Source organism: Lepidochelys kempii, chromosome 3, assembly GCF_965140265.1.
Source record: "Lepidochelys kempii isolate rLepKem1 chromosome 3, rLepKem1.hap2, whole genome shotgun sequence".
Lineage (NCBI taxonomy): Eukaryota > Metazoa > Chordata > Testudines > Cheloniidae > Lepidochelys > Lepidochelys kempii.
In genome coordinates this window covers 82,199,880-82,216,635 of record NC_133258.1, presented here as the reverse complement: position 1 = coordinate 82,216,635, position 16,756 = coordinate 82,199,880, and the positions used below count along the sequence as shown (strand labels likewise).

Below are 16,756 nucleotides of genomic sequence, written 5' to 3'. Positions count from 1 at the left end.
GTACAGGAAGCCCACATATGCCCACACGTGTAATACCAACAGACTCTGGTCGTCTGCAGGCAGGATCAAACCTGGGGTTTCCGGAGTTTAGTGCATGAGCCTCTCCTGCATGAGCTAAAAGCCATACGGCTGTTAAGCAGACTCATTAATCTCTCTCTCTTTAAATTATCTTGGCACCACTAGATGGGTCAGAACATCACACCCAGGAGGTGTGTGGGTTACACATGCATTATGTGAATTTGATGCGTATGAAAGGAAAAGACTGATAGAACTGACTAGAGTGAAGTACAGTGCATAATGGCACTGTGCAAACTCCTCCTCACAGCTATACCTATGTAACTTGGCACTCAGGTGAAACACTTCTGCTATTCTAGTTTTGAACCTTTTCTGATCAGAGACTAGTCAGGTGCACTGAATGTTGTGGTTTGGTGATAAGGACCAAGAACATGGGAGCATTCAATGGAATTGAAAGGTAGCAAATATAATATTGGAAAGAGGAAATACTTTTTCACTCATCATGTTATTAGACTGCAGAACTCATTGCCACAGGACACTGTTGAGGCCAAGATTTTTTGGGGGTGGGGTGGGAAGGAATTGGGCATTTATCTGGAAGAAGGATATCAAGAGTTATAATAGTGAATGCTTTAAAAAAAGTTTTGGGTAGAAAATAAAAACTCATGATTCAGGATTTAAACCAATGTCTAACTATTAGAATCATAGAATATCAGGGTTGGAAGGGACCTCAGGAGGTCATCTAATCCAACCCCCTGCTCAAAGCAGGACCAGTCCCCAACTAAATCATCCCAGCTAGGGCTTTGTCAAGCCTGACCTTAAAAACCTCTAAGGAAGGAGATTCTACCACCGCCCTAGGTAACCCATTCCAGTGCTTCACCACCCTCCTAGCGAAAAAGTTTTCCCTAATAGCCAACCTAAACCTCCCCCACTGCAACTTGAGACCATTACTCTTTGTTCTGTCATCTGCCACCACTGAGAATAGTCTAGATCCATCCTCTTTGGAACCCCCTTTCAGGTAGCTGAAAGCAGCTATCAAATCCTCCCTCACCCTTCTCTTCTGCAGACTAAATAATCCCAGTTCCCTCAGCCTCTCCTCATAAGTCATGTGCTCCAGCCCCCTAATCATTTTTGTTGCCCTTCGCTGGACTCTTTCCAATTAGGCATCAGGGTGAGACCTTCACAGGGGTAAGATTATCCCATATCTTCCTACTGTGGGGTTCTTGAACCTTTCTCAGACATTTGAAGACATTTCTCAGACTATTGAAGACAGGATACTAGACTAGATGACCCTTGGGTCTGATCATTTGGCAGCTCCTATGTTCCTAAGAGCAGATTTCCATTAAGGCAGAATTTGAACTTGTGAAAGGTGGAGGAATTGCCCAAAAAATGTGTAAAGTTGAAAGGTCATTTTCATTGCCCAGGTTCCCAAAAGGAATGATATTTGTTTATGCAAAATTCTTCATGAATAACATGTTTACAGTTTTTCCTCCCCCCACTGTTTTGCCCTTTTTTTTAATCTCCGTCCCCTGCTTTTTCAATTCTTTTCTGTTTCCATTTGCCTCTTACAAAAGACAGGGGGAAAGGGGAAGGAAAACCAAAAAAGAAAACACTGCTACATTTCCATTTACCAGTTACAGCAAAATAAACAGATCATTTTTTTAAGAAGTCATTTTTCCACAAAATTTTTTTAAGAAGCCATTTTTCCACAAAATTTTCAACCAGCTGTAGTGCAAGGTGAGTGCTTTAACCCACGCTGCTACCCAGACTCTGGGTAGTATACATTTATTAGTAGCCATTATTTTATGGCACCCAAAAGTTTGCTACATGCTCATATGGATGTCATAGAAACACAGAGCCTGCCTCAATTAGACTAAATACAGGAGAAATCACTCTTTAGCAGTTCGTCTCTACAGCAGTGCCATGATTTCAATATGCATAATAAATATAGGCACAAATGGATGGGGTTTAATTATATTTCCCTGGTCCTGCCTATGGTTTGATTGTTTTAAAATTAGTCCGATCACATATTCCTGTTGATGATGCAACAACTGCCATCCCATCATTAGAAAAATTCAGATGTGGCTGTGATGAAATGCTGTCATCAGATGCCACATTCTTGCTGCTCACTGGCTGTTTGTGGTTGCCTCAGTGATGCTTTGACTCCTGAGGGAAGCATCTCTGTGTCCCTCTCTTCCGGTAGTAGTGAGTTGCGTAGCTCTGCTGCCATAAAGCAGATGTGGCTCCTTTAAAGGTTTTATTGCCTGACTAAGCTAAGACAGCCACGGCATGGTGTGGAAAAGGTACTGTAAGGTTAAATTGCTTCTTTTGATCTGGCTTGTGTTGGATTGTTGAGGGATATTGGAGTAACTTGTGAGCGGATGCTTTGTTTATAACCAGAGTCACAGACGGTGCTGCTGCCCTCAAGCCTAGCACTTTCCTGTAAAGGGCACCTCTACATATTGCTACTGGAGATAAGGGCATGACAGTTATTTCTTGACAAGCAGTGCCTAGTGTATATATGTGTGTAATACGATGGTGTTGAGACTCTGGAAATGCCTCTGAGTGGGTGACTTCATATTTTCATGGAGTTGTATGTCTGGAGTGGGGATGGAGCTAAAAGGAGTGGGTGGTGTTGTCATCATGATGTAAATCAGATAATTCAGAGCTGAAAACCCCCAATTCATTATCATCCTCAGCTAATCGTATCAAATATTAAACTACTGTGGAGACAAGGCATAAAGAAGTATTTTAACCAGACAGAAATGTGTGAGACTGTGTTTGATAGACACAGAAAATGTTCTTTTCTGATCCTTTTGGAGTCCAGGTTAAAAGGATGGTTGTCAGCTCACAGCTAATGCATGCCTGGTTGGTAAATATTAGTTAAATCTTCCTCTATCTCTTTTTTTCAACAGGTTAGATTAGCATGAAATGATGGTATATAAAAGTGGACCGTACTGCACCTCTTTATTTGATCTTCCTGTACTCCCCTATTCTCTTTTTTTGCATGTAAAGTTTGAGAGGCAGTGTCTTCATTCCTTGTTAATTGGAACTCATCGGATGAAAATGCAACATGTTTTCACAATGATACCCTTTGTTGTACAGAAAGCTTCCAGTTAGTTAATACAGATGTCACTGTTTCCACATCCATTCCATCTCCCCAATGCATGAGCACAATATGGGAGTTTCCTGAGGAAACAGGGTTTAAAGATCCAGCATAGTGGATCTCCTCTCTCTTGCCAAGCCTTATAACCCTAATGTGAGAAAGAAACAAGCAGTGGCTGTTGTGGGAAAGCTGTATAGATTAGGTTCCGTTTTGGCTAGGCAGCACCTCTTACGATTTCAATTAAAAAAAAAAAGAGAGAGGGAGAGAGAGAGAGAGAGAGAGAGAGAATGCATTCCCAGCAATGAACAGAGCATTTAGCTATCTAGAGACTCTATCCACATTAAACACAGGAATCAGGAATTTTCTGGGTCAGATCTTGAGTCTCTTTAGTTTCCTTCTGAAGGTTAGTGAGGAAACTCTGGCTCTGCAAACAGGATGGCAGGGTTTGTTCCAAGTTTTGTTGCTTCTCCTCTGGACTTTATTCATGAATACTAAGGACCAAATTCAGCCTTGGCGTAAGCAGGGGCAACTCAGTTGATGACTTCGTTGATGTTACACTCACTTAGGCTGAATTACATATGAAGTGCTTTCCTAATGTATTGAAATATCAAATACCAGGCTTCCACCAGTGTAATATGTGACCTTGGCAATAGACAGTCCACCCAGAGGGAACTGTGGCAGTGCCCAGTAACCACAAGCCCTGCTCGGATAGGAGGCCTGTAAGCAGATAGCCTAGCCCCAGAAGTGGGTGATGCTGGCTGGGGAAGGGGTGTGGCCAGGAATCTGATTCAACAAATCCCCTACGTTGCCTCCAGCCCTTTCATAGAATCCCAACTGCAAGTTAAAGCTGCTGTCCCCAGCCAATCAAGCTGGGGAGGGTGGTGATGTAGACACCCCTTTCCATTCAACAGGGTGAATCCCTTTCTGCTACAGGGGTTGAATCAAGCCCAGTGAGTATAAAATACAAAGGAATTAAGCTGCTTAGGGAGACTTTGAAAGAGACCTTGAGACTCTGGTTGACTCCTCTCAAAATGTCTGGCAATGAGAAAATCCTAGTAGATTAACCAAAGTCATGGCTAGGAAAGGAGTGGACAGGACTGAGGAAGACATGATATCATGCGGCTTAAAATAGTGAGTTCACGTCTGGTCAACCCATTATAAGAAAAAATATTGTAGCACTTTAAAAGGTACAGGAAAGGGCCATAGGGTTGAGCCCACGACTAAATGATATGAGCAATGGGAGACAGGCTAAAAAGAGTGAGAGAGAGAGAGAGAAAGAAATCTATATTAGCTAGAAAAAATGTTAATGGGGAATTTAATGGGAGGAAATAAAATGACAAACCAGTATAAACGGTGGAACAAGAGGTTATGAAGAGACAGTAAAGAAAATCAGAGTCAGAACAGAAGTTACAGAACAGTTTTCCACACGGAGATAAAAACAAACAAACACCAGACCCTGACAGTTGTTGTCCTGGGAAGCTCCCAGTGTGTTGAAGAGGAAGTCTCTTGTTTAGGGAACTAGTATCTATGTCGCCAATTAGCCTCTATGGGGATTTTCTCTAATTATCCTCTGTCCTATGTGCACATGTGATACAGCATGAAGCGTACCAGACTGAAGGCCCTGCAGCTCTTTGGCAGGCAGGAACTTATTGTGTAGCCTATAACACTGACAGGGGTGGGGGGCTTCCTTTTGAGATGCTGTCTTGGGAATTTTTGGCAGATGTTCCTATATGGGGCGAGGCAATTTGTAGCTGAATAACTGGCGTTGTGGCAACAGAGAGGCAGCTCGAGATATACTAGTCTAGACACAACTCATTACATCTAGTGCAAGGTAGTTGTCAGATTTGCTTGCTGTGGTCTCTTTGCTGAAGGATGTGTCTTTTGCATAATGTCTGCAGCATATAATCCAGAGCTTTGACAGTTGTGTTTTGTTGACCTGAGTGGAGGGCTTTCTGAGCTGTGCTACGGGGATGTGGATTCATTATTATTAATAATAGTTTAATAAATGATACCAGGCAATAAATGTAGGTAGCATGTTAGAAATATATGACCTGATCCTTCAAACTGATCCATGCAGATGGACCCCCTGACACAGCACAGAGCCCTGCTGATGTCAGCAGGGATCTGCCTGTGTGACACAGTTGTCTGCCTGCGTGGATCAGGACATTAGATTAAGACACTGTTGTGATGCATGACATATAAATGTACACATGGGGAAGTAAATAGATCCCTTCCCCCTTATAGGAATTTATAAGCTAAGGCCTCAATCCTGCAAACAGGCTCAAGATGAACTTTATATATGTGAGTCATCCCAGCATGGAAATATTCCTAGGAGTGAGTTTAAGCATGTACATTTTCAGAATCCGGACCTTAAATAGACAAGACAAAGAAAGGCACAAAAGTTCAGGAAAGGGAGAGTGCAGAGAGATTTACGGGTGAGAAAAATAAAATAGGAAAGCTTCTGGGAGGAAATGTGGTTTAAGGGGGATTTGCAGGAGGAGAGAAAGGGCACTTGGCAGGAAAGAAGAGGGAGATTGTTCCAGGCATAGGAAGGCAGCATTAAAGACAGTACAAAGTCGAGATGAGGGAAAGAGATGAAGGAATCAGTAAGAAGAGGTGATAAAGGGGAGCCTAGGGAGAGAGATGGGGGAAGAGGATATAAGGCCAGGGATTTATAGATATAGATAGTTATGGAGGACTTGAGTTTTAGGACAAACCAATGTGGTAAGAGAGAAAAGCCATGGAAGGATTTAAGGAGGGAGGTGATGTGGGTGGAGTAGTAGGAGAAAAAGATGACTTAAGGAGGTTTTGAACAGTCTGCAATGGGCAGAAGCAGGCAGGCTGCAGAGGATAACGTTTGAGTAATAAGGAGAGGGGGAGCAAGGTGTGGACAAGGGGCAGGAGGGACGAAAGTGCAGTTTTTGATTAAACTAAAAAAAGAAGAAGTAGGAAACGGATCTGCCTGGAGGAGAAGGGCTGTCCATCCTGTATGTTCTCTGTTCATGCTTTGCTTGTTAAATGTGTAGTTTAATGAGGGGGTTCAGCTGAACCTGAACGGAATTTCGGGGTGGAAAAGAAAAGGCCCTTGTCTATTCTCAGGGTTTTCTCTCTGACACATTTAAAGGCTTGCTCCAAACCATGGAGGTGGTAGCACTTCCTGAATAAAAGTTCTAAGAATCTCGTATAATAGAAAGTGTTAAGCAACCTACGTTTAAGGGGTTGCTACCAGCTCCCCCTATATACACTGTACACACAGTACCATCCATCCTATGTATTCAGGCCACTGTCCTTCCCAAACCAAACCCCTACTACTCCATCCCCTCCAACCTCTCTCTGTCGCGGTCTTGTCTCTTCCCCACGTCTGGCTAGTTGTCCCAGTCCTATTCTCCATTCCTCAGGCTTCTTATCCCAGTTTCCTTGCCCAGCAAGTCCTAATCTTTCCCCTTCAGGTTCCCAGTCCAAGCCTCAGTCTCCCCGCACTCTCTGTCTCCTTGCCAGCCAGTCCCAGTACCCCTTCCTGGCTCCTTCTCGGATCTGCCTCTCCCCTTTCCACAGCTTTCAGTCATCCTCCCACACCCTTGTTTCTCCCTGTCCCAGTTTTCCTCCCTGGTCTTCTCAGCTAATCTCAGTCTCTGTTCCCCACTACTCCATCCATGGCTCCTTGTCACAGTCCCTTAGCCCAGCTGGTCCCAGTACTGCTCCTGCTCCCTGGTTCCTCATCAGATCTGCCTTGCCTCTCTCCCCATGCTGGTTCCCTGTCCTCTTGTGCAATCAGTAATAGTTTCCCAGTTTTCCCCTTCCCTCATCTGACCTCAGTGTCCCCCCTGCCAACTGGCTCTCAGTCCTCCCCCATTTCCCTCCCTACCTCTCAGTTCCACCCTTCCCTTCACTTGCTCCCAGTCTCCGGTTCCTTGCCCAACCAGTCCCATTTCCTCCCTGGCCCTCCGGTTCCCAGTCACAGCTTCACTCTCCCCAGTGCCAGTCCCAGCAATCTCCTTATTGCCATCTCCTCCTCTCTTCCCATCTGGCTCTTGTGCCTTCCTCCCCTTTGGTGTCTGGGCCTAGCAAGGGGGTCACTGAGAGAGACAGGTTCCCTTCTCTCATTTCCAGTGCTTGGGCCCATCCTGTGGATGGACCATGCTCAATCACTCCATGGGGATGGCGCACTCATGGTCTGGTCATACATACAAGCTGCAAGCAGCTGGAGCATGCTCAGTATGCATGGAATCTTTGGTGATCTTAGCTACAAATCTCTAAGTCTCTACTGAGTGTTTGTGCACTGTGATTTTTTCAAACGCTTTATAATTTAGCCAATGCAGGGAGATTTTCATAGGAACAGCAAAAGGCACATCCCTAACATGAAGTTCACTCCCTTGACAAATTTCAAGTCCATGCTCCAAAGCATGGGAGACACAGATAAAAGTTTGCCAGAATGTTTTCAATATTGAAATACAATGTATTTTTCTCTAGCCTTGTTCTTGGAAGTAGCTGTACTGGTTTGACTGAAACTTTCCAAGCTATTTCAGTCTGAGGCAGACACATGGCATGGAAAATTTCAAACCAAACAGTTTAACTTTGGCAATGTTATGAAAACAGGGCCTTATCATGGAAATTGTCAGGCAACCTTTACAATAGATGGTGGTATCGCTCTTGCCTACCATATATGCAAAGTGCCATGCACATCTATAGGACTATATAGATAATAATATAAACTGATGGCTACATGGTAAGAGGAAAGGATATTCTGTTTGGGTTTGGATAGTTATTATTTCAGAAAGCAACAACTGTACAAAACTGGGAAGGGACGCAACAGGGCAAAAACTTGTAAGTGGTTATGTTGCCTGTATTCATGTTTGCACCTGAAATGTATTTGGAAAGCTCAATTATCTCTCTCTGTTGGTAATCAAACTTGGGAGTGCTCATGAATTATCTAGTTTTTCTTTCCCTTGGGGAATATCAGGCCTGATGTCTGATTATATTTCCTGATTAATTTTTGTAATTGCAGCCAGAACATTTTGGTTTATTATCTTTACTCTTTCTCATTGGCTGACAGGAGTTTTTACCCAATAAATTGCATGCCCATTTGTCCTCCTTTTCCTTCTGACCTTCATGCTTTATGTGCAAGGGAATAAGAGAATGATGGATGCATAACCTGCATACTCTGTTATTCATGTAGCACCATTAGGCAAATGAGACCTGTGCCTCATCCCATCAGGACCATGCTTCCCCCATCCTCCTTTCAAATTTAATAGTAAATGCCCCCTGATTCTGAAGAAATAATTGCTCCAAAACAAAACTAACACAGCTGAATCAGACTGAGCCACACTCAACCCTGCTGTAACTCCAATGACTTAGGTGGAGTTACACCTGTTGTTGTTATTTAGTACCGGAGGTATGAATTTGTCTTATTACCCATTGTCACTTCTTAAAACCCAGAAGATGCATTCAGTTGTCTGTACGGCTGTTGCACCAGCAATTACTTTTGAAGTTCCCAACAACATAACTGTTACTCTGCCCATGCTGCAGTTCAGCACAGGCATCCCATTGAGGGCTCTGGCCGGTGGATTCCAGTTGGCTATGTGTGATATTGCAAAGAGAGTTAAACTAATTGTACAAAACAACTTTTTAAACAAGGTGTTCAATGGCTGACCAGAAATGATCTACATTTCATTGATCTATATTTCTCTTCACTGGCTTCCCGCCAAGCAGAAACTATCGTACCTGAAGATTACCTGGTTGACCCTATGAACATGAAGCGCTACAGTGTTGATCCTTCTGATTCTGCCTTTAATTGCATGAGCTCCCTGTATACCATGAGACAAAGCTCTGGAGATGGACGTCTTGCTGGAGGCTCCCCTTCCTCTTGCAGCCATCGTTCCGGTCCGATGTCCTCCGGGGGACCATCATCTACTGGTTTGAGGCATCAGACATCCAGCCCAACTAGAAATGGAACCTATCTTGAAGGAAACAGAAGTGGTAACATAATATATCTATATGATTCCATCTTGATATTAACCATGTGTGTTATTTTGTTCTCCTGTGGCTCCATCGCACAGTCCTTACTCACCGCAAACTCTGTTCGATGTTAGGTGAGTTTCATGTAAGAGCTACAGAATAATAACCCCAGTGGTCAAATCATAAACACTGTGAGTTAGAGGAAGCAATAGCAAACTATGGAGAAGGAGAAATAAATGATGAAAAGGTTGTCCAGTAGAAAACGTGAATGTTTTCTGGTACTCTTACTATTCAATTTAAATCTGTTACGTGTAATGCATATGACAGAACTGGAGTAACTGGTTTTATGGCTATAAATATTTATCTGAATATCAAATTATTCATTCCCCAAATTCGACACAGTTCATTATTTATATAGCTCCATAAGTGTACATGGTGCTGTGCAATGCAGATCCCAACAGCCAGCCGGCAAAATAAAGGCATGATTCTTATAATTAATTATCTCAACAAAAGGGATTATTTCCGAGCTGTACTTCATAGCCCACTATCACTCTTCACCTACGAATTATGTCAAATTTCGTCACAAAAAGTTGGTTGAGAAACATGTAATCTTTATAAACCCAGGCTGCTTACTGCTCATTGCTCCATTATCCTTTAAGGGCTCGCTTCTGCTCCCATTAAAGTTAATAAGAGTTTTTCTACTGAATTCAATAGATGTTGGTTGGGCCCTATGTATTTAATGATTTTTCCCCTTCTACTTTTTTGTTCCAGTATTTTACATGGGCTTAATCTTATATAGCCTGATCCTTGGCCCCATTAACACTGCTTTGTACTGCTCTGGTTATACAAAAGAGCCTTTAAAACAGTTCCGATGGCAATTGGAGTATTCTCTCAGTGAAGAATTCTCTGACTGCATAGGGCCAAGGTCGGGGTATGGATGGGTTAAAGAGGCAGCCAGCCAGGGGTAAAGTAGAGGAGCCCTGTGGGACCAGGTAGAGACCTATCCAGCAGCCAGATGGCCACAGAATCAGGGGAGAATGGAGGAAGGAGTCACAAAAATGGCTTACTGCTACCTTTCAATACATCCCTTCTGAGCTGTGCTGATTGCAGGGTAGGATCTCAGTCATGGCACAGTAATTACTAGAATTGTTCTTCTTTCCTTTTTTTGGAAATCAGAATTAATTTACTTTTCCCCAGCCTTTTAGTATCCATGATTTTTCAAAAATAATTGTCAGTGTTTCATTGTTAACTAATTCTCTTACTCTAGAATCCATATCTTTGTTCACTTTTTCCAAGTATTCTATTAGCTTCTCTTTATCATTAGAGTGATTTTAACAGTGTCTTCCTTCCTTTCTAATTATTCAAACTCCATTTATATATTTTTCATCTAAAAGACAGATTTAACAAAGGAATTAATTGTCTCAGCCATTTTAAGTAATTAATTTCTTTCCCTTCCTCCTTTATTAATGGAACCTTCTGTCATTCTAGTATTTCTTTTCACCTTGATATATTTGCAGAAGCCTTTCTTATTTCTCTTCAAATCCCCCGCCCTTGTCTAGCATTAACTTATGACAGCAAAAAAAGCATATTTCCCTTGTGTCATAAATATAAAGGGAAGGGTAATCACCTTTCTGTATAAAGTGCTATAAAATCCCTCCTGACCAGAGGCAAAACCCTTTCACCTGTAAAGGGTTAAGAAGCTAAGGTAACCTCCCTGGCACCTGACCCAAATGACCAATGAGAGGACAAGATACTTCCAAATCTTGAGTGGGGGGGAACAAAGGGTTTGTCTGTCTGTGTGATGCTTTTGCCGGGAACAGATCAGGAAGGCAGCCTCAGAACTTCTGTTAAGTTAGTAAGTAATCTAGCTAGAAATACATTAGATTTCCTTTTGTTTAATGGCTGGTAAATAAGCTGTGCTGGATGGAATGTATATTCCTGTTTTTGTGTCTTTGTGTAACTTAAGGTTTTGCCTAGAGGGATTCTCTATGTTTTGAATCTGATTACCCTGTAAGGTATTTACCATCCTGATTTTACAGAGGTGATTCTTTTACCTTTTCTTTAATTAAAATTCTTCTTTTAAGAACCTGATTGATTTTTCATTGTTCTTACGATCCAAGGTTCAATAAGGATAAGTGCAGGGTCCTGCACTTAGGACGGAAGAACCCAATGCACAGCTACAGACTAGGGACCGAATGACTAGGCAGCAGTTCTGCAGAAAAGGACCTAGGGGTGACAGAGGACGAGAAGCTGGATATGAGTCAGCAGTGTGCCCTTGTTGCCAAGAAGGCCAATGGCATTTTGGGATGTATAAGTAGGGGCATAGCGAGCAGATCGAGGGACGTAATCGTCCCCCTCTATTCGACATTGGTGAGGCCTCATCTGGAGTACTGTGTCCAGTTTTGGGCCCCACACTACAAGAAGGATGTGGATAAATTGGAAAGAGTCCAGCGAAGGGCAACAAAAATGATTAGGGGTCTGGAACACATGATTTATGAGGAGAGGCTGAGAGAACTGGGATTGTTTAGTCTGCGGAAGAGAAGAATGAAGGGGGATTTGATAGCTGCTTTCTACTACCTGAGAGGTGGTTCCTGAGAGGATGGTTCTAGACTATTCTCAGTGGTGGAAGAGGACAGGACAAGGAGTAATGGTCTCAAGTTGCAGTGGGGGAGGTTTAGGTTGGATATTAGGAAAAACTTTTTCACTAGGAGGGTGGTTAAACACTGGAATGCGTTGCCTAGGGAGGTGGTGGAATCTCCTTTCTTAGAAGTTTTTAAGGTCAGGCTTGACAAAGCCCTGGCTGGGATGATTTAATTGGGGATGGGTCCTGCTTTTGAGCAGGGGGTTGGACTAGATGACCTCCTGAGGTCCCTTCCAACCCTGATATTCTATGATTCTATGATTCAAAGGGTTTGAGTCTGTGTTCACCTGTACAAATTGGTGAGGATACTTATCAAGCCTTCTCCGGAAAAGGGGGTGTAGGGTTTGGGGGGATATTTTGGGGGAAGACGTCTCCAAGTGGGCTCTTTCCCTGTTCTTTGTTTAAAACACTTAGTGGTGGAAGCATATGGTTCAAGGCAAAGTTTGTACCTTGAGGAAGTTTTTAACATAAGCTGGTAAGAATAAGCTTAGGGTGTCTTTCATGCAGGTCCCCACATCTGTACCCCAGGGTTCAGAGTGGAGAAGGAACCGTGACACCTTACAAGCCTTAACTGGCTATGAGCATTGCTGTGGGGTTGCCTCCCGAATTACAGTTTTCAGTAAAATATTATATTAACATCAGATCTTTGAATAATCCTTCATGAATCCACACTGATCTTTAATGCATTTCCTGCATTTTGCACACTGAATTGCATTGAACTGTCAGCCATTCCTCTTAACTGTAGTGTCTTTTTGGATTTAACAGTCACCTTTCAAAATGGCACTGTGACAGACTGACAACCTTCTGTAATATCCCGAACAAACCTTATGGAATTAAGATAAACTTTATTGAATTAAGTGAACTCTTATAGAATGAAGGTTAATACCTTTGGGGTACATTAAAAGTGCAGTTGTGTATGTGGTGTTGTGGCTTTGTGTGTACCTTCTCTAGTAGGGAGAGGAGCTGCCACTGTATTTGCTCCGTTATCAAACCTTTGAAGCCCCCTCGTCCCCCAGAGAGGTATGCATGCACTACATGTGTGCAGTCTCTTTTATTGTTTTTCATGTGTTTTCTCTGTAGTGCTTTCCTCTTCAGAATATAATAGGCTTGCATAGAAAGAACTGTGTGGTACTTATAACTGTAGTAATCACCCTGGTTAACCATCCCTAAAGAGAAAGCAAGCAGGTGTCCTCAGGCAGCCTCTCCCTGCTGGGAATAACACAGTGAAGGCAGGGAGCTGTGCAGCCTGGAAATACCCTGGTCAGAAGGGAGAGAGATGTGGGTTTCCACCCAGAAAGGCAATGGCTGGGGAGCTGGAAGCCTGATACCAGGTGCCATTGCTGGACCAATGACGGGAAATACAGCTGCAGTTGCCCTGAACTGTGACAGGTGCTTTTTCAAATGTCCTTGTATTTCACCTCCACATCTCTTTAAGCCTTGACCCTGGTCTTCTCATAGGCTATGTCTACACTGCAACTGGCCTGCAATCGAAGGTGTGGTTGCAGCTTAGATAGGTATACCCACACTAGCTTTAATCTGGTTAGCAGCCCTCACTTCAGCACAGGCTAGCAACATGAATATGTACCCAGGATTCGCACCTTGCTGAAGCCCATGCCACTGAGTCTTCATTGTTATTTTAGCTGTGCTAGCTAAATGAAAGCGAGTACGGGTATGCCTAACGGGGCTTCCCGTTCCGTTCAGTGGCAGTGTAGACATAGACCCAAACGCTATCATGTTCTGCAATATTGTTTCAAAAATGACTGTGTCACTGTCGCATTCTGGTCAATCAGGGTCCACTCGAGTACCCATTTAAGTGAACCTCTCCATTGACTTCAATTGGTGTCAGAATGGTTTTTTCTGTAGTATCTTTGCCATTCAGAGACTCTCTTCTCAAACACCTAAAGGTCTCTTGCGCCCAGCCCAAGTTTATGCACCTAAAGTGTCTTTCCAGCATCCCATCTGTTCCCATTGGGTTCTATCTAGCTGCATTTTGTCCAGAATCTGGACAACACCAGTGACTGCCCAGGAAGCAGTTTATTACAATTTTCACAAAACCGATTGCCTTTGAAACTTCCTAGACATTTCCCAAGACTTAGAGTCAGCTCTTCTGTAGCAGGTTAGGAAACAAAGCTGGGGAGGGGAGAGGAGAAATGTTTTAAAAGGTAGCTTGGGCCCAGGCACTAGAGCCATTTGGCTGTTTTTGAGGTGAGTTGGCAGAACTTCAGGCTGCCACACAAAACACAAGGCGATAATGAGTCTCTGCCAAAACCGTTTAATACTTTTTCATGTGACTCATGCACACGAGACCAGCAAGACCTGGCCAGCCAGGTGTTCTAGCCAAAAAAGGAAAGGATGAGAGTTCCATGTCGCTGATATTTGTTATTTGTACGTGAAGCTGAAAATTGGCAGATTAATCCGCAACGTAACATTGATATGCTAGGTATTGTCTACACACACAAGAAGACAAAGACCTTGCCCCAAACAGCTTACAGTCTACAACAATATCAATATTGGTTTCCACACACATCTCAGATACTCTAACATGCTGGACTATTGCAATGAACTGGCTAGTGTGCATATGTACCAATGCCACCTATTTAATCAGAACTGCTCAGCTGTGTGTCAGAGGCTCTGTACTGCTAGCTGAGATTCTCCTTTAGCCAAGGTTAGAAGCTGGTGCTTTCTGGAGTGGAGATGTGAATTCTACTACACGGTGTCACTGTGAAGTTGTGAGTGGCCTATGTGCTACACAGTGATACCCGCAAAGTCACAGATGGTCATGGTTTTATTACAATATAGCACACAGATTCAGGGAAACCGTTACATTCCCATTCACCATTTGGTTTCATTTTTCCTCTAGATATTTGTGATCGCATCAGTTCTGAAGTACTTCTCCACAATAACACTGAAGTTCTTACCATAGTTTTTACAAAGTATTGTGCATGTTTTCTTAAACCTTGTGTACGTCTTCACACGGATCATATGTTTCAGCTAACTTGCTGCATTCACCTTCAGTGGTATTGCTAGACTTTGTTAATAACAGATCTTTGTGAACTGGTTTCAGTGCAGCAGGCGTGTAGTTTATTTATTGCCTTCACAACACACTCAGCTGCAAAGGTTTCAGAAATCTGCAATCTCACTAGGATGCTTCTTTGTGTTTTTCTTCTCCCTAGAACTAGTTTACATGCTGCTCAATCATAAGAAAACAGAGATGAGCAATTGGAATCTGCACGTATCCATCTCTGTTTGCATACTGACAAGAAGGGCTCATTAAACTGAGGTGGCATTAAAAGGGGAACAAATTTAGGACTTTTTTTTTGAAGCCTCAAGCCAAATTTTCTTTATTCACTGATATTTTTGTAAAAGATCATGTATTATTTACTGTAAAGGACACTTTTAAAAAAACCCACATAATTCAGGCTATAAAATATATACTTATGCATAGCAGAACCCATTTTTAAAGTGCAATGCATAGGTTTTAACCTCAAAGTTCCCATGATGGAGTCAGGTGAATGGGAGGCTGGTGGCCAATTCCCCACAATTACACTAAAAACATCTCCAGATTATGGCTTTAAGGAGGTGCCTCCACATTGCCACCTGCTGTGGCTTCTGCCTCATTTTAGGTCATTGTATACAGACAATCTGCTAGGGATGTGGAATTATTCTGCTGTAACCCACATAGCCTTGGAAATCCTCCTGCTTTCTCGAGCTTTAAGAGTTTGGAGAAAACTGCCAGTTTCCCTTTTCACCAGGCTTTCTAATGTCAGTAGTTCTCTCTCTCTCTCTCTCTGACACCCTTCCAGATTCTCTAAATCAACATCTTCAGATGCTGACTTCATGCCACTCACATGCTCTCTAATAAGCTTGGGCTGCTCTTGTATTTAAGGAGCACATTATTTATCTTCTCTTCTTTTGCTATTTTTATCTCAGTTTCTGCATTATGTTTCTTTACTATGTTTTGACACCAGTTTAGTTGTTGGGCTTTACATCACTTCATCATCCTCTTTGGGGTGGTTCCAGGCCTGGGAGGAAGGCCTAAAGACTAGAGTCAAAGAAAAGGACAAATGGGGCAGAGAGCCCTTGAGCTTGGTCGCCCCAAGGTGGTGCATATGGGCCTGATCCAAAGCTCACTGAAGTCAGCAGGAGTCTTTCCAGTGACTTCAGTAGGCGTTAGATGTTGTCCATGAGTCTCAGAATTCTTGCTGAAAGCCTCCTTGGCACATACTGTTCTGCTTCTCTTCTGCCGCAACTATGCCCTGTTTCTGATGTATTTTTGTCATGGACTTTCCAAAAATTGGTTCATAGAATCATAGAATATGAGGGTTGGAAGGGACCTCAAGAGGCCATCTAGTCCAACTCCCTGCTCAAAGCAGGACCAATCCCCAACTAAATCATACCAGCCAGGGCTTTGTCAAGCCTGACCTTAAAAACATCTGAGGAAGGAGATTCCACCACCGCCCTAGGTAACCCATTCCAATGCTTCACCACCCTCCTAGTGAAAATTTTTTTCCTAATATCCAACATAAACCTCCCCCACTGCAACTTGAGACCATTGCTCCTTGTTCTGTCATCTGCTACCACTGAGAACAGTCTAGATCCATCCTCTTTGGAACCCCCTTTCATGTAGTTGAAAGCAGCTATCAAATCCCCCCTCATTCATAGATTCATAGATATTTAGGTCAGAAGGGACCATTATGATCATCTAGTCTGACCACCTGCACAACGCAGGCCACAGAATTTCACCCACCACTCCTGCAAAAAGCCTCTCACCTATGTCTGTGCTATTGAAGTCCTCAAATCGTGGTTTAAAGACTTCAAGGAGCAGAGAATCCTCCAGCAAGTGACCTGTGTCCCATGCTACAGAGGAAGGCGAAAAACCTCCAGGGCCTCTTCCAATCTGCCCTGGAGGAAAATTCCTTCCCGACCCCAAATATGGTGATCAGCCAAACTCTGAGCACATGGGCAAGATTCATCAGCCAGATACTACAGAAAATTCTTTCCTGGGTAACTCAGATCCCACCCCATCTAATATCCCATCACCT

At 43.1% G+C, this 16,756-nt stretch overlaps 1 protein-coding gene across 1 annotated transcript in view; it reads left to right on the top strand.

Moving 5' to 3' along the window:
• Positions 1–16,756, top strand: part of SCML4 (Scm polycomb group protein like 4) — a 113,246-nt gene that overhangs the window by 88,380 nt on the left and 8,110 nt on the right. The window contains exon 6 of the mRNA XM_073335165.1: positions 8,825–9,094. Within this exon, the coding sequence (XP_073191266.1) occupies positions 8,825–9,094 (270 nt within the window). The remainder of the gene's footprint in view (positions 1–8,824; positions 9,095–16,756) is intronic.